The sequence below is a fragment of the Malaclemys terrapin genome, chromosome 11 (genome assembly GCF_027887155.1).
Source record: "Malaclemys terrapin pileata isolate rMalTer1 chromosome 11, rMalTer1.hap1, whole genome shotgun sequence".
NCBI classification, from domain to species: domain Eukaryota; kingdom Metazoa; phylum Chordata; order Testudines; family Emydidae; genus Malaclemys; species Malaclemys terrapin.
The window spans coordinates 78,025,406-78,046,885 of record NC_071515.1 but is presented as its reverse complement, the minus strand read 5'-3'; the positions used below and the strand labels follow the sequence as shown (position 1 = coordinate 78,046,885).

Here is a 21,480-nt window from a genome sequence, read left to right as displayed (position 1 = left end):
GGGGGCTTGGCCGGGGGGGGGGCAGGAGCCGGGGAGACGGGGGGGGGCTCTGCCCCGTAGGAGGAGGGGGAGTCTGACACGTGTGGGGGGGGGCCGGGGAGGGGCGGGAGCTGGGGAGACGGGGGGGGGCTCTGGCCCGTAGGAGGAGGGGGAGTCTGACACGTGTGGGGGGGGGGCGGGGAGGGGCGGGAGCTGGGGAGACGGGGGGGGGCTCTGGCCCGTAGGAGGAGGGGGAGTCTGACACGTGTGGGGGGGGGCGGGGAGGGGCGGGAGCTGGGGAGGTCCTGGCTCGTGGGGAGGGGGCTTGGCCGGGGGGGGGGGCAGGAGCCGGGGAGACGGGGGGGGGCTCTGGCCCGTAGGAGGAGGGGGAGTCTGACACGTGTGGGGGGGGGCGGGGAGGGGCGGGAGCTGGGGAGGTCCTGGCTCGTGGGGAGGGGGCTTGGCCGGGGGGGGGGCAGGAGCCGGGGAGACGGGGGGGGGCTCTGGCCCGTAGGAGGAGGGGGAGTCTGACACGTGTGGGGGGGGGCCGGGGAGGGGCGGGAGTTGGGGAGACGGGGGGGGGCTCTGGCCCGTAGGAGGAGGGGGAGTCTGACACGTGTGGGGGGGGGCCGGGGAGGGGCGGGAGCTGGGGAGACGGGGGGGCTCTGGCCCGTAGGAGGAGGGGGAGTCTGACACGTGTGGGGGGGGGCCGGGGAGGGGCGGGAGCTGGGGAGACGGGGAGGTCCTGGCTCGTGGGGAGGGGGCTTGGCCGGGGGGGGGGGCAGGAGCCGGGGAGACGGGGGGGGGCTCTGGCCCGTAGGAGGAGGGGGAGTCTGACACGTGTGGGGGGGGCGGGGAGGGGCGGGAGCTGGGGAGACGGGGGGGGGGCTCTGGCCCGTAGGAGGAGGGGGAGTCTGACACGTGTGGGGGGGGGGGGCGGGGAGGGGCGGGAGCTGGGGAGACGGGGGGGGGGCTCTGGCCCGTAGGAGGAGGGGGAGTCTGACACGTGTGGGGGGGGGCCGGGGAGGGGCGGGAGCTGGGGAGGTCCTGGCTCGTGGGGAGGGGGCTTGGCCGGGGGGGGGGCAGGAGCCGGGGAGACGGGGGGGGGCTCTGCCCCGTAGGAGGAGGGGGAGTCTGACACGTGTGGGGGGGGGCCGGGGAGGGGCGGGAGCTGGGGAGACGGGGGGGGGCTCTGGCCCGTAGGAGGAGGGGGAGTCTGACACGTGTGGGGGGGGGGCGGGGAGGGGCGGGAGCTGGGGAGACGGGGGGGGGCTCTGGCCCGTAGGAGGAGGGGGAGTCTGACACGTGTGGGGGGGGGCCGGGGAGGGGCGGGAGCTGGGGAGGTCCTGGCTCGTGGGGAGGGGGCTTGGCCGGGGGGGGGGGGCAGGAGCCGGGGAGACGGGGGGGGGCTCTGGCCCGTAGGAGGAGGGGGAGTCTGACACGTGTGGGGGGGGAGGGGCGGGAGACGGGGGGGGGCTCTGGCCCGTAGGAGGAGGGGGAGTCTGACACGTGTGGGGGGGGAGGGGCGGGAGACGGGGGGGGGCTCTGGCCCGTAGGAGGAGGGGGGAGTCTGACACGTGTGGGGGGGGCGGGGAGGGGCGGGAGCTGGGGAGACGGGGGGGTCCTGGCTCGTGGGGAGGGGGCTTGGCCGGGGAGGGGCGGGAGCTGGGGAGACGGGGGGGGGCTCTGGCCCGTAGGAGGAGGGGGAGTCTGACACGTGTGGGGGGGGAGGGGCGGGAGACGGGGGGGGGCTCTGGCTCGTGGGGAGGGGGCTTGGCCGGGGAGGGGCGGGAGCTGGGGAGACGGGGGGGGGCTCTGGCCCGTAGGAGGAGGGGGAGTCTGACACGTGTGGGGGGGGCGGGGAGGGGCGGGAGCTGGGGAGACGGGGGGGTCCTGGCTCGTGGGGAGGGGGCTTGGCCGGGGGGCTCGGGGGACCCTCGGACTCACCAGCTCGGCGGGGCGGGCGGCCTGGGCCCCACCCGGCTTCTTCCTGCGGCCCCAGGCTCCCCGCGCGCCGGGCGCCGAACCGCCCGCCGTTACCATAGAGATCCGGGGCGGGGCCGGAACACCACGTGCGCCGTCCCCGCGACTACAGCTCCCGGCATGCCCCGCGCCGCATGGAACTGCGGCCCCCAGCATGCCCCGCGCTAGCAAAGAGCAGGGCTCCCAGCATGCCCCGCGTGGCACAGAGCCCAGGGCAGGGCTCCTGCTGGAGCTGGGCTCCGTGGCCAGCAGGGCTGATGGGCGATGGCTCCAGCTCTGGGGTCCGGCCCCCAGGCTCCACCTCGCCGGCCATGGCCTGCCAAGCCAGGGTTCACTCTGGGCCCCCAGCCGGGGTTTGGACCCGGGCATGAAGCCAGCCAGTCGCCCCGGCGCCAGCATTGCCCCCCCCGGGTTCTCCTCCGGGATGTGCATCCACACAGCCCCTCGCCCGCACAGCAGCCCCAGGGCCGGGCTTCCCAGCCGACCCCCCTACCTCGCGGTTCAGGACTCAAAGAGGAATGCGCACGGTGCCCCCCATTTCACAGGGAGGAGGGGGATGGGTTATAGCCTGTCCCTGCAGTTGGTTCTTGAGCAATACCTGCTAAGACAAAGCTGCGGCACAGAGCATCCCCACTCCCTCTCCAATGCCCGTCTGTCTGTATGTGGCAGGGGCTAGAGGTGCTGGGGAACCTCTCCAGCTGTGCTAGTGGACGGGCACTCTGTGCAGATAGTAAAGCCACCTCTGGGGTAGAAGCTTATGGATTTATCTTGCCACCAGACTGCAGGTCAGAGATGACAGCTGACAGCACTGGGCAGTACAGGAGGCAATGCACTTTCAGAGGTGCCCCACCTCAGATGAGACAATAAATAGAGCTCTCTACCACCCCAGCCCTGGCGTGTGCCCAGGTCAAAGATAACGATCCCACTGTTTTCTAAAAGAGATAGGGAGAATGCCAAGGTCCCAGCCAGCCGAATAGGCATGAATAACCAAAGCCATGTGTGAGCCAGTATAAAGAAGCTAGAGACAACTACCCAGCTCTGACCTAGATGGGGATGTAGTACTGTACTTCATCTGATTAAACAAGCAGATTCCAGGAGAGGACTACCGGGAAATCATGCCTCACCAATCTATTAGAATTCTTTGCGGGGAGGGTGTCAACAAACATGTGGACAAGGGTGACCACAGGTAAACAGAGAGGTGGCAAAATTTGGAGATGGTACAAAATCACTCAAAATAGTTAAGTCCAAAGCAGACTACGAAGAGTTACAAAGGGATTTCACTAAAGTGGGTGACTGGGCAACAAAATGGCAGATGAAATTCAGTGTTGATAAGGGGCAAAGTAATGCACATTGGAAAACATAATCCCAACTATACAGACAAAATGATGGGGTCTAAATTAGCTGCTACCATTCAGGAACGAGATCTTGGAGTCACTGTGGATAGTTCTCTGAAAATATCTGCTCAAGGTGCAACGGCCATCAAAAAAAGTGAACAGAATGTTAGGAACCATTAGAAAGGGATGGATAATAAGACAGAAAATATCATAATGCTGCTACATAAATCCTTGGTACACCCACACCTTGAATACTGCATGCAGATGTGGTCGCCCCCTCTCAAAAAAGATATGGAACTAGTTGCCAGGGGATGTTGTGAAGGCCAAAACTATAAGGGGGTTCAAAAAAAGAACTAGATAAATTTACAGCGGACAGGTCCATCAATGGCTATTAGCCAGGATGGGCAGGGACACAACCCCCTGCTCTGGGCGTCCCTAGCCTCTGACTGCCAGAACTGGGAGATGACATGGATCACTCTATGATTGCCTGTTTTGCTCATTTCCTCTGAAGCACCTGGCATTGGCCACTGTTGGAAGATGGGCTGATGGACCATTGATCTGACCCAGTCTGGCCAGTCTTGGGTTTCTTATGTAGACTCCTGCAGGGCCCCAAGGAGCCACAGGTTAGAGTATCAGTGATCTAGATTTTCGCTGCTCTGGAACGTTTTTCAGGGTAAAGCTCTTTGGGATCCCTGGAGCCCATTACACGCTGGCCAAATACCAGTTCTGTTCATTTCTTTACGGGATCCACACGTTCAGCAGGAAACTTTCCCAGGAAGGGAAGAGCCGTTTATTATAATAAATTACAAACCTAAATGCAACAGTACAAAAAATAAATCTAGAAAAGTGACTCCAAACCAACGTCACACAAAGTCTCTGTTATAAAAGAGTTGCTACAAATGGCTAGAAAATGCAGGTTGGATAAGTCCAGCCAAGGGCTTCTATGGACACCCAAATACCACTATGAACCCAGAGGATCGAGTGTGTTCGGACCCACAAGCATTGAGGTGGTACACGGAACCTCAGGGAGGAAGTGCCTGGCATTGCCCAAATGCGACCCCGCTGGCTGATTAAGGAACGCAAGCAGGTTCCGCTGATGGCACTTGAATGTCCAGTTCTCATCCATGAAGGCGGTGGGTCACAGCATGATGGAGCACGTAGATTAGGAGAAACCTTCAGACTTCAGTCAGAGCCGCAGAGTAGAATCCCCACCACACACTCCAGGAATAACAGGAGAAGCGAACCCGTCTTCCTGAAGCTGAGCCAGGGAAACAATCCCCAACGTCACTACAGAAGAGAAGCCTTCAGCAGCTGTGAACAGAATCCTGAACACACCCTGGGCTCCAGCTCTGCTGGGAATCTGATGCCGAGTCTGGCTTGTATCACCTGGACCCTGCAGTCAAACTCTGGAAGTGCAGGGTGAAGGTAAGTAAGTGGAATGTGTCCTGGAGAGAGTCCCTGAACCATCAAGGCTTGATGTTGAGTTTAGTCCATCCAGGATCTGGTTCAATTAAATCTGATCTTGCTGGAGCTCATTCAAGGAGGATGGGGAGAGATGGGGCACTTCTCTGGTGGGAGAGAAACTGAGGTGGGGAGAGGCCAAAGGCACACTGGATCTTGGGGCTGGATCCCCTGCATGGCTCAACCTAGGTGACCATAAGGCACATCTCAGTAAGCATGAGACCCCTTTTTGAAAGCTGGGTTCTTTAGGTTTAGAGGCTCCTTTCCCAGAAGGCGCTTGGAGTCAGAAGAACCTCGAAGTAGAAGCTAGACCTGGTTGGTTGGATTCAGCCTGGAAACAGGGTTGAGTTCATTCCAAGGTTCTCTTGGAATGAAGTGTGGTGGGGGTGGAGATAGTACAAGATGGGGCATTAATCAACATCTGTCCCTGAGGAAGTTTGGGGGGCACCACATTTGGGTTGGAGAGATCTCTATGAAAGGACAGGAAAGGGAGTTGCTGGCATGATCTTTCTCAGGACTGGCAAAGAGGGGTCTCATTGGGATCTGGATCAAGAGGAGGAGGAGTTCCAGTTTCTTTCTCACACACACCGTATTTCACCCATCTCTGTCTTTATCAGATACGTTTCTTGACCAACTGTTGTCAGGGTGGTCTCCCCCAACTCCACGGGGACCTGCCAAGCTCAGGCACTGCGTTGGTCTCAGGAGATGGGGGTGGTGGCCCCTGTTTCTGGACAGAGTATGGGAGTGTCCCCTGTATTCGGGCACTAAGTGTCGTCCTCAAGAGGCGGGTGGAACGGTCTCTCCCAGGGCAGAGACCTGCTGTTCTCAGGCACTGTGTGTTGGGTGCAGAAGGTGGATGAGCTTCTTGCAGTGATGAGCTGAAGACGGTCGGGGGCTCCCATAGGAACTGGTCTGAGCTTCGCTGACGAAAAGTGCCAGCAGCTTCTCGCTGGCCTTGAGAGACAGGAGCACCTGGAACCCGAAGGAAACGACACTCATCACAAAGGCAGCCCGGGCTGCGCTGTGCGTTGCCTTAGCCACGTTCCCTGCCGGAGGCCCTGCCCCATCTACCCTCTTTGCCCGTTAGTCTGCATGCGTCTCAAGGCCTAAAGTCCAGCTTTCTAGGTGTCATGTGGAGCTCAGAGCGCTTCACAGAATCAGGATGAGAAGATGGAGGGATGGGCCTGAGGGTTCTCGATGCAGAAGGAGGCTGGATGGCGCCTGGTGCAGGAGCATCATTTAGGTTGCCCCATGGGGCACAAGACTGCCACCCACCTTCCCTGCCCCAGGGGCACGAGACTGGACTCCCCATGGGGGGAGAGCCGGGAATTCCCAGATGGTGGCGGTGAGGGGCACTGGGCCCAGGGCACAATCACCGCAGTCTCCTGGCGCTAGTGACTCTGGGGAGCAACCAGCATGTGGGGCGTGGGCACGGTGCAGAAGCCCCCACTGCCACCCCTTAACAACAGGCTGGTGCCCCCCAAGCCCTGCAAGTGGCCAGGCCCAGAGGGAGGCAGAGGTGGGGAGGGAACCGAAGGGGACAGGCCTGGCCGGGGAGTTTCCCCGGGGGGGGAGGGGGATGGACCCCTGCTGAAATTCACGCCCCCCCCCCCCCCCCCCCCCGAAATCTGACAAGGCGCTCCTGACCTGGTGGATCTTTGGCTGCTGGCTGATGGACCGCAGTGCGATCAGTGCTGCCTCCTGCACAGCTGGCTGGGAGTCGTGGCAGGCCACGTCCAGCAGGAGATGGGGGGCTCTGTTCTGGATCAGCACGGCCCCCAGGTCCGCTGGCTGCCTGCCCAGGTTCCCCAGAGCGGAGGCAGCATTACACCGGGTTTTGGCCTGGGGGTCACTCAAAAGCCTCACCACGCTGGGCACGGCTTTCCCCAGGGCGTGCGGGAGGGAGCCGTCCTGATAGGCAGCGTTGCCCACCGCGAAGCTGGCCGACCTGCGCACGCTCTCGTCCTGGTCCGACAGGCGCTCCAGCAGACGCTCCAGCAGGCCCGCCTGGCTCCGCAGCGCCCGGGGGAAGTCCTGGCCGTGCCGCAGCAGGTTGCCCACCAGGCTGCAGGCCTTGGCGCGTATCGGGTGCTCCTGGTGGCACAGCAGGCGGCTCAGCAGCTGGTAGGCTGAGTCTGAGCCGCCCAGAACCTTCTGGAGGAAAGGCAGGTGAGCGGGACAGGTCCGGGCCACGTGGGTCAGGAGGGACAGGAGGTCCATCGTGAGGAGAGGGCTGTCCGAAAGCAAGATGGCCGACAGGAAGGAGGTGGCGCAGTCCGAGACAGCAGCCACCCCCACCAACTGGTCGATGACCCGCTGGTCGGACAGGACGAGGTGGCACAGGAGGCTCATGGGAAGCGCGGTCTCCGAGAAGGGCAGATGGTGGCAGCAGACCTAGAAGGAGGAGAGATGGCAGCTGCTGAGAGGACAAGAGGCAGAAATGGGAGGGGAGGTCTCCAGGGTTCTGCTTGGCACGCGGGGAGCAAGAGAGGTGGGGTGGGCGGAGAGAAAGGGAGCATGGAGTCCAGATAGAGAGCCTGGTGCCTGTTCATCACGGCTCCAGAGCCCAAGCAATGGGAGGGAGGGAGCATTCCTGGGTACCTGGAGGAGATGGGCGGGGATCTCGGCGTCTCTCAGGGCCTTCATGACCCACCTGAAGGTCTCAGTGTCCACGTCCAAGGAGAAGGGGAAGCAGAGCAGCTGGCAGGCCTGGAGCACCACAGCTGAGACCAGTTCGGGATCACCGTCCTCCCCCACCTGCCTGGGGTCGAGGGGTCAGAGAGGATCAGATGGAGGAGCCCCACAACGCTAGGCCCAGCGGGGAGGTCTGAGTGGTTGTACTGTTCCTCAGGGCACCAATGGCCCATCGGTCCACACTGTGCCGGCTGTCTGAGTGGGGCCATCCGCAGCAGCACGCACACGCCAACAGGGCCAGTTGTGTCTCGGCTGCCCTTAGAGTCCCAGTTTCCAAGGCCAGCAGGGACCACTGTGATCCTCTGGTCTGACCCCATGTAGAGCTCAGGCCAGAGACCTGCCCCCCAGTCACTCCTAGAGCAGAGCTTTTAGAGAAACACCCAGTCTTGGGGGGAAAACCACCAGTGATGGCGATTCCACCACAACCCCTGGGAAGTTGTTCCGGTGGTTCATTACCCTCCTTGTTAAAAACGTACACCAGTCTAGCTTCAGCTCCAGCCACTGGACTGTGTTAACCCTTTCTCTGCTAGACCAACCAGCCTGTTCTCAGGTATTTGTTCCCCATGTAGATACTTAGAGACTGATCAAGTCGTCCTGAAACTGACTCTTTGATTGGATCCATAGACTGGGCTCTTTGAGGCAGGATTTCTAAGGCTCTTCTCTGCACCTCTCCGAGTTAGCGTGTTCTCTAGCTCCCCGTTCCCCATGGCACCGCCGGTCACCCCGCCCCCACGTCCCGCCCAGCCAAGCTCCTGACTGGCTGGAACTCACGTCTGCGCCAGGTGACCCAGGAAGTCGAGGGACAGCAGCTTGGGGAAGGTTGCCATGATGACGCTGTCGGGGTGGGCGAGCTGAGGAAGGCACTGGTGAGGCTCTCGGGTGAAGACGAAGAGGGCCAGGCTGAGGAAGAGCGCGGTGCCTGCAGGGGATGGGGAAGTTGGCAGACTGGTGAAACGAGGGGTGAGCACTGAATCTTGCCCCGCCCCCCATCCCAGGCACTGGGTGGGTTCTGGGGCAGCCAGGCCGCTCCATCTTGCCTCGCAGGCATGAGGCAGAGTGGGGAGCGCTCCTGCGATCAGGTCCCCACTCCTCCTGCCCGAGACCAGGCAGAGCCAGTGAAGCGTCCGTCGAGCCGGGAGGCCCCAGAAGAGCTGCCTGGGAATGGGTCTGAGGCAGGCTACGTCCCAGTGTCCAAGTGACTCCGAATGTGATCTGGAGACGGGACTGCTGAACGGCAAGCAACCCACCAGGGGGTCTGCACCCCCGGGCTCAGCTGTCCCCTCCTCTCCAGAGGCCTCATAGCAGCTTCCCTGTTCCTCTCCTGCCAGCCCAGCACGGGCAGGGACGCCAGCCCCTGAGGACGCGGCGTAGGCCGGCTCAGTCACTGGCCCCTGCGGCTCACTGGCTCTGTGGCTGAGCTCGCTGCCCCAGGAAGACGGGCTGCCACGTTCAAATCAGGCTGGATGTCTAAGGCACCCAGCACCAGCCTTGGCTTCCTAAGGCCCATGTTAATGTCCCAGGATGCCAAAGGTGCTTTAGAGACCTGGTGAGGGGGCGCTGGGTATGATCTAGCTACTAATAAACCAAGGGACCAGACTTCCGCTGCCTGAGAGAAGGGCTGAACCCAGGAGTGAGGCAGAAGATGCTTGGGTAGATCGGGTGATACACGAACGGCTCCACACCGAGACACAAACCTTCAACTGAAGTTCTAGCTAAGGCACCTATCAGCCCCCCATCACTGGGGTATCTCAGCACCTCACAGCCCACTGCGGGGCAGGGCTGTCATCCCCATTGGGCAGCTGGGAAACTGAGGCCCAGAGAGCCTAAGTGACAATCTCAGTCTGTGGGGGAGCCGGGAATGGAACCCAGGTCTCCTGAGTGCCAGGCTAACCACTGGGCCGTCCTTCCTCACGTTCTTCACCCTTCAAAAATTCCAGCCAGGCTGCATCTGGGCGCACGTATGAGTCTTCAAAGGAACTGCCGCAGGAGCCATGCTAATGGGGTCGGGAGGGCCGGAGCTCCAGGCTGAGGGAATCCATTCATCTCAGCTGTCGCCATGGAGATTAGCAAGTGAGGAATCTTTGCTTCCCACACCTCCAGAAGCTCATGTGAAGAGCTGCCCCGCGTGAAGGAAGCAGCTTCCACCCCTCGTGGGATCCTGCACAAAGTACCCCCCGGACCAGCTCCCAGATGTGGGGGATATTTACCGGCCAGAGAGCATTCTGGGACATGTAGTCTTAGGCCACCGGTGAAAGTGACATTCCTCCCTCCCTACCTTGAGGGGAGATGAGGGTCCAGTCTGGCTCCGGAGTGGGCTGGCCTGGCCGCGGCGTCTCGCCCTCCATCACCGGCTCGGCGGCGGCCAAGCGGAGCATCATGGCGAAACGGTGCCAGGCGACGTTCCATAGCTCCGAGCCGGCAAACCCGCGCACTGTCACCGCGTCGCCCTGGTGGAGGGAGAACGCCAGTCGGTAGCCGTGCCGCACGAGGCAGAGCGCCCTCGACCCTCGCCACCACCAAGGGGCCAAACCCAGAGCCTGGTAGGCAGCTGGTACGCCCACGGAAGTAAGGGCCTGGCCCCGTGGGAGCTAGGGTGGGGTTTCAGCACCTCACCAGACTGGACCAGGGGCTCAGACTCTTTCAAGGCCACATCACAATACAGAGATGGTCTCATGGGCACCCCCACCCCGACGGGCCAGTCCCCAGCCCCTGCCTCCCCTTCCCCCTGCAATCACATAGCCCGCTGGTATCTCCAGCAGCTGCTCCCCAGCGAGTCCCGGGACTAGGGAGTTGGGGGCCCTGCTTGTGCCACCTTAACGGGTCTGGAGGTCAGAAGTGCCAAGCGCCCCCCTTTGAAACCCAGGCCCCCTCAGGGAGACCCCCAGATCATGGCTCGCTTTGGGAATGGTGTCAGTGCACTGGGCGCTGTGTCTCCGTCTCACTGCACCACTCCCGGGGCCCTTCCTCTCCCGCTGGGGGCTGGCAGCTCCACACCCAGGGGCGGCTCCTGGTCCCTCTCCAGCTCCTCTGCGGCAGGGAGCTCTGTGGAGGAGGCGGTGGGGCTGGCCTCTCATTCCTAGCTGCTTTCACAGTCCCCTTTGCAAGGAAGAGCCTGGCTCCCGACAGCCACAGCTGGGACCAAGGCACCGGCCCCATGTGAGCAGCCAGCTCTCTGGGCCCCCAGCAGCAGGCTGGATTTGAATTGGTGACAGAGCTGATACCCAGTGCTCTCCGCTCCCCCCCCAGCTAGGAAGCCTCATGTCAGCTGGCCACTCCCCTGTGTTCTCCCCACACCTCCCCCCAGCTCAGCCCTTCCTGCTCAGTCAGGGGCATCCAGACTTTCCTGTAACATTTTCAGGAAGCCTGTGTGTGCCTCAGTTTCCCCCCTATTTGCATTGTTACCCTGTGGGGGCGGAGGACTGTTTGGTGGCAGGGCAGGCTAAGAGACAGGTATGAATGGCGCGTAGCTGGCTGAGGCGGGACGGGTCATTACAAAGGACTGGCTGACCCCCGCATCAATGCAGAATTCATGAAGCCATCCCCACACCATTGACAGCCATTGGGAGATGGATTTCCCCACCTCTCGGCAGGGAAGCGGAGCCAAACCCCCAGCTGGAAAACAAAGGACCGGGAAGGATGGTGTGACGAACTGGGACTGTTCTTGCTGGGGTGTGGGAATGCTGACAGGGGAGTGTGACTAGGATGGTCTGCATCGGGGGATGGGAGTCGGCCCAAGGGAACATACCTGAGCTTGTAACATGAGAACCCAGGAGGTGATTGGAGGTCAGGTGACTCCGGGGCCCGGGGAAACTGAACAAAGGCTGTGGGAGGGGTCGCTGAAGGCAGAGTGCTGGAAGCAGGCTGGAAGGAGGCTGGAGAGATGGCTGGGAGGCAGAGATGGCTCTGACCCCCCAAAGGGGGGTGGGCTGGCATGCCCTGGGACCCCAAGCTGGACCTAACTGAGGGGGGGCCCTGTTGTCTGTGCCTGCAAGACCTGTCTTGCACTGTATTCCTGTCATCCAAATAAACCTTCTGCTCTACTGGCTGGCTGAGAGTCATGGTGAATCGCAGGAAGCCGGGGGTGCAGGGCCCTGAGTCCCCCAATACTCCGTGACAACTGGTGGCAGAGGTGGGATCTACTGCACCCCGTGGACGGCGCTTCCTGCAGTAAGTGACTGGGGAGCGGTAAAACGAAGGGGGATTGATGGGGACCAGGCCGGCTGAAGAGTGGGAGAGAGACGGTTATTACCCCTGGGAGTGTGTGACCAGCGAGAAGGACTTTTGCAGTAACAGGGTCCCCCGGGGGGATCGCAGCGAGTGGTCCCAGGGGCGGAGGAGTCTGCAGCTCGACCCTGGCAGAGAGGCGGTGACCTCGAGAAGGGCTGGCACACTAGGGGTCCCCCTGGGAACTGTGGGGAGCTGTGAGCACACAGGCCGGTGAGTGGCCAGTAGGAAGATGTATGCCAAGCGGCTTAAGAGCGACCTGGTGGAGCTGTGCAAGCAGAGGCGGCTGCGCATTGGGAGGCTCACCAAAGCACAGCTCATTGCCCGGCTGGAGGAGGAAGATCGCGCAAATGAACTGATCCCTGTGTCTCAGGGAAGCAGCCTGGCAAATGCAGCGCAGGCCCCAGTGTCTGTCCCAGCTGGGAGTGGTCAGCCGGCTGCTGAGGGCTTCCCGAGACCCCTCCTTCCTATGCCTAAGGGAAGGGTGGGGAGGAGCCCAGCAAATACCGAAGGCGCCGTGGCCCCCCCGGCCAGCAGGGGACCCTCCCGGCGAAGCTCGCCGGCCAGCAGAGGATCCTCCCAGCGACGTTCGGCATCCGGGGAGCGGAATTGGCTGGAATGGGAGAAAGAGCTAAAACTGAGAGAGCTGGAGGATCGTGAACAACAGAGACAGCATGAAGAGAGACAGCATCAGCGTGAAGAGAGACAGCGTCAGCAGGAACGGGAGGAGAATGAGAGACAGAGACAGGAGAATGAGAGACAGCGTCAGCATGACCTGGAACTGGCGAGATTGAAGGGCAGCGAACCCCCGGCTGCGGTGAGTGAGGGGGGACCCAGGACTGCACGGAGCTTTGATAAGTGCATCATGGCCCCATACAAGGAGGGGGAGGACATGGATGACTTCCTGGAGGCCTTTGAGACGGCCTGCGAGCTGCACCGGGTTGATCCCGCGGACAGACTCCGGGTCCTTACCCCCTTACTGGACCCCAAAGCCGTGGCCTTGTACCGCCAACTGGGAGAGGCAGAGAAAGGGGACTACGAACTATTCAAAAAGGCCCTGCTACGTGAGTTTGGGCTGACTCCTGAGATGTACCGGGAAAGGTTCCGGAGTCAAGATAAAACCCCTGAGATCTCATATCTGCAACTAGCCGTCCGCATGGAAAGATACACCAGCAAGTGGGCTGGTGGGGCCCAGACGAAGGAGGACCTGATTAAACTGCTGGTACTGGAGCAACTGTATGAGCGGTGCCCATCCGACCTGAGGCTGTGGTTGGTGGACAGAAAGCCAGAGAACCCGCGACACGCCGGGCAGCTGGCCGATGAGTTTGTAAAGAGCCGGTCAGGGGGTGGCAGGGAGGAGCCCCAAAGGAACAGGCCCGCCGCGATGCAGAGAGAGAGTCACCCTGGGACCTCCCAAAGGGGGAATATGGGGAATCCCCTCCCACGGGGAATGCCCAGCGTCAGGGACAACCGACCGGCTCGAGGGGACCCACGGGACATGAGCTGCTATTACTGCGGCCGAAGAGGCCACGTTCGGGCCCAGTGCCCCAAGCTCAAGGACAGACTGAGCAGACCGAACCCGCATAGGGTTAACTTGGTAGAGGCCCAGACGGACGAGGGGCAGGCTTCTCACGCAAGAGGGGCTGGCAGCTTATCAACTGCTCAAGAGAGAGAAGGGCCCCAGGCCAGCTCCTCTAGGGGGCTGGATGCCCCAGACTCAGGGTTTTTGGTTTATACGGTGGGCACGGGGCTGTCCCTCCGGAGAGAATACCTTGTTCCCCTGGAGGTGGATGGGAGGAAGGTCGATGGATACTGGGATACGGGCGCAGAGGTGACGCTGGCCCGGCCCGAGGTGGTGGCCCCAGATCAGGTGGTGCCCAACTCCTACCTGACCCTGACGGGGGTGGGCGGAACACCAGTCAAAGTGCCCGTGGCAAGGGTACACCTGAAGTGGGGGGCCAAGGAGGGCCCCAAGGATGTGGGGGTACACCCGTATTTGCCCACTGAGGTATTGATGGGGGGGGACCTGGAGAACTGGCCAAGCAACCCCCAAAAGGCACCGGTTGTGACCCGCAGTCAGAGCCGGCGAGGGGCCCTGCGCCCTGGCCTTGGGGGGGGTGCCTTGCCTGAGGCGCAGGACCCTAACCTGGTGGGGAGGGAACGCCCAGGGACACGGCTCAGGGAGGCTGCAGCTTCAGACCCAGCGGGCGAGAAAGAGCAGGTGGCCATCCCTGTCCCAGCTGCTGAGTTCCAGGCCGAGTTGCAGAGAGATCCCTCCTTGCGGAAGATAAGGGACCTGGCCGACCTCAATGCGGTACAGACCATGGGACGAGGTGGCCGGAAAAGGTTCCTGTGGGAGAAGGGGTTTCTGTACCGAGAATGGGCTCCCCCAGGGAAAATGGAGTCAGGGGGGATCAGGAGGCAGCTGGTGGTACCCCAGAAGTATCGCCGCCAGCTGCTGTGCCGGGCCCATGATATTCCCCTCTCAGGGCACCAGGGAACCTGGCGTACCCAGCAGAGGCTGCTACGGAGCTTTTACTGGCCTGGGGTCTTTGTTACTGTCCGACAGTACTGCGGATCCTGTGACCCCTGTCAGAGGGGGAGGAAGGCCTGGGACAAGGGGAAAACAGCTTTAGGACCCTTGCCCAGCATAAAGGATCCTTTCCAGAGGGTGGCCAAGGTTAAAAGGGCGGCTCTAAACCAAGAGAGCCCAAAGCACAGACCTCCAGACTGGAGCGCTGGGAGAAGACCACAGCCCAGTTGGAACCCCAGAGGTATGGGGGTGGGAAAAGGGCACAGGCCGCATAAACCTTCCCACATGCGAACTGCGAGTGCCATCAAGCACCCCCGACCTAAGGGGGGGCGTGGAACGGAAGGGGCCTGGTGTAACTCCCACCAAGGAACTGGAGGGATGCGGGGGCATCCATGGGAACGGGGGTAGGTTCGAACTTCCCCAGGTCACTGGCTAAAGTGACCCTGCTTAGTTCGGTCTCGAAGGGGGGAGAGATGTGACGAACTGGGACTGTTCTTGCTGGGGTGTGGGAATGCTGACAGGGGAGTGTGACTAGGATGGTCTGCATCGGGGGATGGGAGTCGGCCCAAGGGAACATACCTGAGCTTGTAACATGAGAACCCAGGAGGGGATTGGAGGTCAGGTGACTCCGGGGCCCGGGAAACTGAACAAAGGCTGTGGGAGGGGTCGCTGAAGGCAGAGTGCTGGAAGCAGGCTGGAAGGAGGCTGGAGAGATGGCTGGGAGGCAGAGATGGCTCTGACCCCCCAAAGGGGGGTGGGCTGGCATGCCCTGGGACCCCAAGCTGGACCTAACTGAGGGGGGGCCCTGTTGTCTGTGCCTGCAAGACCTGTCTTGGACTGTATTCCTGTCATCCAAATAAACCTTCTGCTCTACTGGCTGGCTGAGAGTCATGGTGAATCGCAGGAAGCCGGGGGTGCAGGGCCCTGAGTCCCCCAATACTCCGTGACAGATGGGTGTGGGGGGGTCTGGTCTGGGGAGGCCTAGAGGCTGACCCAGGAGGAGGAGTGAGACCCCGTGGGGGTCTGACACACGGAAGGGGTTGCGCCAAGAGACCGTTCCACAGCTGGGGGCGTAGCCCCAATCGTGTGGATCCGGGACACCTAGTTTGACCCTTGACCACCCCCTCTGGTCCCCAGCAGCCTCCCGCCAAGGCAGTCCCGGTGCCGGATCCATGCAGACAGCGAGGTACCTGGGCGAGGAGCTGCAGCAGGAGAAGCAGGAATCCATCGTAGAGGCCGGCGCCCATGGGTGGGGGCAGGTGCAGCTGGAAGAGAAATGGGGCAGGAGGGGCCCAGGTAAGCGTTGGGCACTGGGCTCTAGAACTGGGAGGTTCCAAACGCTCCCACGGCATCAGATGGGTGCTGAGCCACTGGTGGCCTGGTCAGGGCGTCCCAGCCTGTCCATCCCCTCACTGGGGTGCACTGGGGGTTCCTGGCCGTGCCCGCCCACGGGGCAGCCCCCTGGCTGGTCGTCCCTTACCTCGGCAGGCGCAGTGAGTGCATTTGTCATGGCCGACATGGCCTCCTCGCACCCCACCTCGATGGCTGCCCCGTGCTGGCCGAGCTGAGCCAGCAGGAATCCCGCGGCGCTCTGCAGGGGAGGGGAGAGTCAGCACCGTACAGTCCGGCCACACCCTTCCTCCGGCACGCCTTCCCCCGCCCACCGGGAGTTGACGGCGAGCATCTCCCCCTGGGTATAGGAACAGTCAGATTGCCCCCCTAAGCCCCACTCATGGGGATCTGACTGCGAGCATCTCGCCCTGGGTGTAGGAACAGTCAGATTGCCCCCCTACCCCCCGCCCATGGGGATCTGACTGCGAGCATCTCGCCCTGGGTGTAGGAACAGTCAGATTGCCCCCCTAAGCCCCACTCATGGGGATCTGACTGCGAGCATCTCGCCCTGGGTGTAGGAACAGTCAGATTGCCCCCCTACCCCCCGCCCATGGGGATCTGACTGCGAGCATCTCGCCCTGGGTGTAGGAACAGTCAGATTGCCCCCCTACCCCCCGCCCATGGGGCTCTGACGGCGAGCATCTCCCCCCGGTGTAGGATCAGCCAGACTGCCCCCACACCCCTCAGCCTATGAGGATTTGGTTGTGACCCCCTCCCCCTGAGTGTAGGAACAGTCTGTCTGCAGCTAGCTCCCGGAATGGGAAGGGTTAGGCAGAGAGGCAGGGCTCTGCCCATACACGGATGGGGATTAGGCCGTTTCAAGCCAGGCATGGCCCTCCCGGGACAGGAGCCAGTTGGGTGGGGCTGTGCCAGGTGGACGGACTCACCACGAGGGAGACGACAGCCGATTGGGTGAAGAGCTCGGCGGCGGCGCTCACCACCAGGTCCACCCTGAAACACAGCAACCCAGAACCAGGCATCAGGAGAAGCTGGGAAATCGATCCCTGCCGGGGACTGACTCACCCCAGCAGGCCCTACAGAGCTGGGCAAACTGATCACGGACAGCAACCACTTCCCCCAGCACTGAAAGGCGGCCACCTCTGAGAGGCAACGCAGCAGCTGGGTCACAGTATATAGCAACGCTGGTGACGCAATCCCGTAATTCAGCACACGGCCGGGGACTTTCGGGAGGCGGAATGAAGCTGCCCAGCTGGCATTTGGCCAAGGCAGAGGGTCCAGAGTCTGGTTCTTGGGAAAACCCCTGAGACTAAGGGCTTCGTGTCTTGTCTTCTGAGAAAAGTGGTACTGCAGCAGCCCAGCGCCCCCTAGTGCCGCCCTGGGGTCTGTCCTGAGCCCCACATCCCGTTCCCCGCAGCCCAGCGCCCCCTAGTGCCGCCCTGGGGTCTGTCCTGAGCCCCACGTCCCGGCCCCCGCAGCCCAGCGCCCCCTAGTGCCGCCCTGGGGTCTGTCCTGAGCCCCACGTCCCGGCCCCCGCAGCCCAGCGCCCCCTAGTGCCGCCCTGGGGTCTGTCCTGAGCCCCACGTCCCGGTCCCCGCAGCCCAGCGCCCCCTAGTGCCGCCCTGGGGTCTGTCCTGAGCCCCACGTCCCGGCCCCCGCAGCCCAGCGCCCCCTAGTGCCGCCCTGGGGTCTGTCCTGAGCCCCACGTCCCGTTCCCCGCAGCCCAGCGCCCCCTAGTGCCGCCCTGGGGTCTGTCCTGAGCCCCACGTCCCGTTCCCCGCAGCCCAGCGCCCCCTAGTGCCGCCCTGGGGTCTGTCCTGAGCCCCACGTCCCGGTCCCCGCAGCCCAGCGCCCCCTAGTGCCGCCCTGGGGTCTGTCCTGAGCCCCACGTCCCGTTCCCCGCAGCCCAGCGCCCCCTAGTGCCGCCCTGGGGTCTGTCCTGAGCCCCACGTCCCGGTCCCCGCAGCCCAGCGCCCCCTAGTGCCGCCCTGGGGTCTGTCCTGAGCCCCACGTCCCGGTCCCCGCAGCCCAGCGCCCCCTAGTGCCGCCCTGGGGTCTGTCCTGAGCCCCACGTCCCGGTCCCCGCAGCCCAGCGCCCCCTAGTGCCGCCCTGGGGTCTGTCCTGAGCCCCACGTCCCGGTCCCCGCAGCCCAGCGCCCCCTAGTGCCGCCCTGGGGTCTGTCCTGAGCCCCACGTCCCGGTCCCCGCAGCCCAGCGCCCCCTAGTGCCGCCCTGGGGTCTGTCCTGAGCCCCACGTCCCGGTCCCCGCAGCCCAGCGCCCCCTAGTGCCGCCCTGGGGTCTGTCCTGAGCCCCACGTCCCGGTCCCCGCAGCCCAGCGCCCCCTAGTGCCGCCCTGGGGTCTGTCCTGAGCCCCACGTCCCGGTCCCCGCAGCCCAGCGCCCCCTAGTGCCGCCCTGGGGTCTGTCCTGAGCCCCACGTCCCGGTCCCCGCAGCCCAGCGCCCCCTAGTGCCGCCCTGGGGTCTGTCCTGAGCCCCACGTCCCGGTCCCCGCAGCCCAGCGCTCCCTAGTGCCGCCCTGGGGTCTGTCCTGAGCCCCACGTCCCGGTCCCCGCAGCCCAGCGCCCCCTAGTGCCGCCCTGGGGTCTGTCCTGAGCCCCACGTCCCGGTCCCCGCAGCCCAGCGCCCCCTAGTGCCGCCCTGGGGTCTGTCCTGAGCCCCACGTCCCGGTCCCCGCAGCCCAGCGCCCCCTAGTGCCGCCCTGGGGTCTGTCCTGAGCCCCACGTCCCGGTCCCCGCAGCCCAGCGCCCCCTAGTGCCGCCCTGGGGTCTGTCCTGAGCCCCACGTCCCGTTCCCCGCAGCCCAGCGCCCCCTAGTGCCGCCCTGGGGTCTGTCCTGAGCCCCACGTCCCGTTCCCCGCAGCCCAGCGCCCCCTAGTGCCGCCCTGGGGTCTGTCCTGAGCCCCACGTCCCGGTCCCCGCAGCCCAGCGCCCCCTAGTGCCGCCCTGGGGTCTGTCCTGAGCCCCACGTCCCGGTCCCCGCAGCCCAGCGCCCCCTAGTGCCGCCCTGGGGTCTGTCCTGAGCCCCACGTCCCGGTCCCCGCAGCCCAGCGCCCCCTAGTGCCGCCCTGGGGTCTGTCCTGAGCCCCACGTCCCGGTCCCCGCAGCCCAGCGCCCCCTAGTGCCGCCCTGGGGTCTGTCCTGAGCCCCACGTCCCGGTCCCCGCAGCCCAGCGCCCCCTAGTGCCGCCCTGGGGTCTGTCCTGAGCCCCACGTCCCGGTCCCCGCAGCCCAGCGCCCCCTAGTGCCGCCCTGGGGTCTGTCCTGAGCCCCACGTCCCGGTCCCCGCAGCCCAGCGCCCCCTAGTGCCGCCCTGGGGTCTGTCCTGAGCCCCACGTCCCGGTCCCCGCAGCCCAGCGCCCCCTAGTGCCGCCCTGGGGTCTGTCCTGAGCCCCACGTCCCGGTCCCCGCAGCCCAGCGCCCCCTAGTGCCGCCCTGGGGTCTGTCCTGAGCCCCACGTCCCGGTCCCCGCAGCCCAGCGCCCCCTAGTGCCGCCCTGGGGTCTGTCCTGAGCCCCACGTCCTGTTCCCCGCAGCCCAGCGCCCCCTAGTGCCGCCCTGGGGTCTGTCCTGAGCCCCACGTCCTGTTCCCCGCAGCCCAGCGCCCCCTAGTGCCGCCCTGGGGTCTGTCCTGAGCCCCACGTCCTGTTCCCCGCAGCCCAGCGCCCCCTAGTGCCGCCCTGGGGTCTGTCCTGAGCCCCACGTCCTGTTCCCCGCAGCCCAGCGCCCCCTAGTGCCGCCCTGGGGTCTGTCCTGAGCCCCACGTCCTGTTCCCCGCAGCCAAGCACCCCCTATTGCCCCACTGCGGTCAGCGCTGCCTCCGAGGGGAAAGCGCCCCTGGCCTGCAGCCACAAAGCTGGTGGGCTCCTTTGCAGGAGAAGGGTCACCGCAGCTTCCCTGAAACGCTCTGTCCACGGGGAGGTCCAGCGCTAGCTGCAGCCTGGCCCTGGCGGGGATCCCATCTAGGAGCAGATCTCGCTGCAGCCACCAGCCACTGGGGAAGGGGCGTGTGGAGTAGACTAGACCGACGCCCCCCCAGCTCACCCCGCAGGTGCTGAACGGCCAACGTCCCTGCCCAGGCCAGGTGCGGGCAGACACACTTACCGGGGAGGGAGAGCCTGCAGCTGGAGGGCGAGCAGGGACAGCAGGTGCAGCGACGCCTCGCAGGCTTGCACCCGCAGCCGCTCTCCCATCGGGACCTGCAAAGGAGAGAGCTCAGGGCTGGGGGCAGAGAGACCTGGGCACTGGGCAGGAGGGCAAAGGCTGCCAGGGTGGGCACCACTGAATCACTGGGCTGCTCAGACCAGAGGCAGACCTGGGACAATGGTTCCTTTCCTGGTTACCTCCACCCTGCCCTGCCCCCATCTCTCACCAAATTGGTCCCAACTCCTCCCCTGCCAGGCCCTGGCTAACCTCCCTCTCCTCTCCCCCAGGCCCCTTTCCTCTACCCCCCACCTTACGCCTTCTCCCCGCCCCCCCCGCGATTCTTGGTACAGTCCTCTCTGCTCATTCTGCACCACTAGGGCCCACGTCGCCCCAGGTCCCTCTCCCCACCACAGCCGGATCTAGTCTGGGGGCTGGATCTAGTCCGTGCTCAGCAGGAGCCCGACAGAGGGAGGAGCCCAGCTGTACCGCGATCCGCCCCCCGGGGGGCTCCGTGGGGTGAGAGGGACGTACCTCGCCCTTCACCAGCCGGGCCAGGGAGCTCGGCACTTGCTGCCCCTTTGCCAGGAGCCGGCATAGGCTTTTACTGGCTTGGCCGCAGGAGTACAAGACCTGGGGGACAGAGACAGCAGAGGTCAGCGCGGGGGACACACAGAGCCAGGAGCCCAGCTAGGAAGGGAGAAGGGGGGAAGAAGTACCCTGGCCCCCCGGGAGGGGAACAGAGACCCATGACCAGACCACAGGCCGTCGTGGGCTCGGTTTCATGGTGACCCCACATTACAGGCGGGCCCCAAGGTTCCCAGCGGGGAGAAGGAGGATGGCTGAGGTCTACCACCATGACAGCAGCGGGCCCGTTGCTATCTGGTACGACTGGTGCCCCGTGGGTGCCATGCTGTGGGAGCTACCGCAGTGGGGCCGGGGCTGGATTTGATCCCCAGGGGAGAGCACAGCTGGGGGCCACGCCACTCACAGCCCCATCCCATTGGCCCCACGGAAGCCCACCAAGGGGCAATGGAGGCACGGCGGGGTCAGCCCGGGGACCCGTTACCCTCAGCACGTTCAGGGAGCAAGCCGGGCGCTCGAGTCCCGCCAGCAGCGTCACTAACAGCCAGCTGTTTTCCTCCAGTTTCTCAGCCACCTGCTGGGCCACCTGTGGGAAACCAGAGAAGAGGATCACAGCCCCAGAGACCTGCTAGTGACCTAGATGGTAGGGGGCGCTCTGCTGCAGGGAGCTGGGGGCTCTCGCCTCTGAGCCAGTGCTGGCCCCAATGCCCCAGCCTGGCGCTAGGGGGCGCTGTGCTGCAGGGAGTGGGGTGGGGTCACTAGGGGCCGTTCTCCCCTGGCAGTCAGTGCTGGCCCCAGCCTGGCGCTAGGGGGCGCCGTGCTGCAGGGAGCAGGGTGGGGGCTCAGTAGGGGGCGCTCTCCCCAGCATGGCCCTGGGGGAACGCTGCATTCTCTTTTGAAGAAGGTGTAACACCGTGGCCGAGCCCGCCTAGGGCTGTTAAAGACCCTCTCGCGCTGTCTCTGCGCCCGCGTCGGGGCGTTTACCCAGCATCCTGCTCAGATCCCAGCGGGAATAATCGCATTCCCCCGTGTGTTCCATTGCCTACGGGAGCCTCATTTACTCCCTGTCCTGAGCTGCTGCGTGGCACTGCTGTACGGCACTGCTGTGCGCTGTTATACACCTGCCACTTTCCACCCCAGAGGTGGCTGCACGCAAGTGTCCCCTGGGCAGCGTCTGT

General features: G+C 64.1%; 2 protein-coding genes across 3 annotated transcripts in view; both read right to left on the bottom strand.

Moving 5' to 3' along the window:
• TTLL4 (tubulin tyrosine ligase like 4) overlaps nt 1-2,012 on the bottom strand; it is a 42,894-nt gene extending 40,882 nt beyond the window's left edge. The window contains exon 1 of the mRNA XM_054044384.1: nt 1,927-2,012. The gene's annotated coding sequence lies outside the window, so the exon portion shown is untranslated. The remainder of the gene's footprint in view (nt 1-1,926) is intronic.
• Nucleotides 2,013-4,050: 2,038 nt separating this feature from the next.
• Nucleotides 4,051-21,480, bottom strand: part of STK36 (serine/threonine kinase 36) — a 29,535-nt gene continuing 12,105 nt past the window's right edge. The window contains exons 17-27 of one of the 2 annotated variants that reach the window (XM_054044675.1): nt 20,787-20,888; nt 20,252-20,350; nt 19,679-19,773; nt 16,488-16,551; nt 15,689-15,799; nt 15,399-15,473; nt 9,727-9,898; nt 8,223-8,370; nt 7,359-7,518; nt 6,405-7,151; nt 4,051-5,729 (exon numbers count right to left, since the gene is read on the bottom strand). In XM_054044675.1, coding sequence (XP_053900650.1) covers nt 5,583-5,729; nt 6,405-7,151; nt 7,359-7,518; nt 8,223-8,370; nt 9,727-9,898; nt 15,399-15,473; nt 15,689-15,799; nt 16,488-16,551; nt 19,679-19,773; nt 20,252-20,350; nt 20,787-20,888 — 1,920 coding nt within the window. In that variant the 3' untranslated portion in view covers nt 4,051-5,582. Of the gene's footprint in view, nt 5,730-6,404; nt 7,152-7,358; nt 7,519-8,222; nt 8,371-9,726; nt 9,899-15,398; nt 15,474-15,688; nt 15,800-16,487; nt 16,552-19,678; nt 19,774-20,251; nt 20,351-20,786; nt 20,889-21,480 lie in introns of those variants that run through there. The other variant, XM_054044677.1, reaches the window with a different exon arrangement.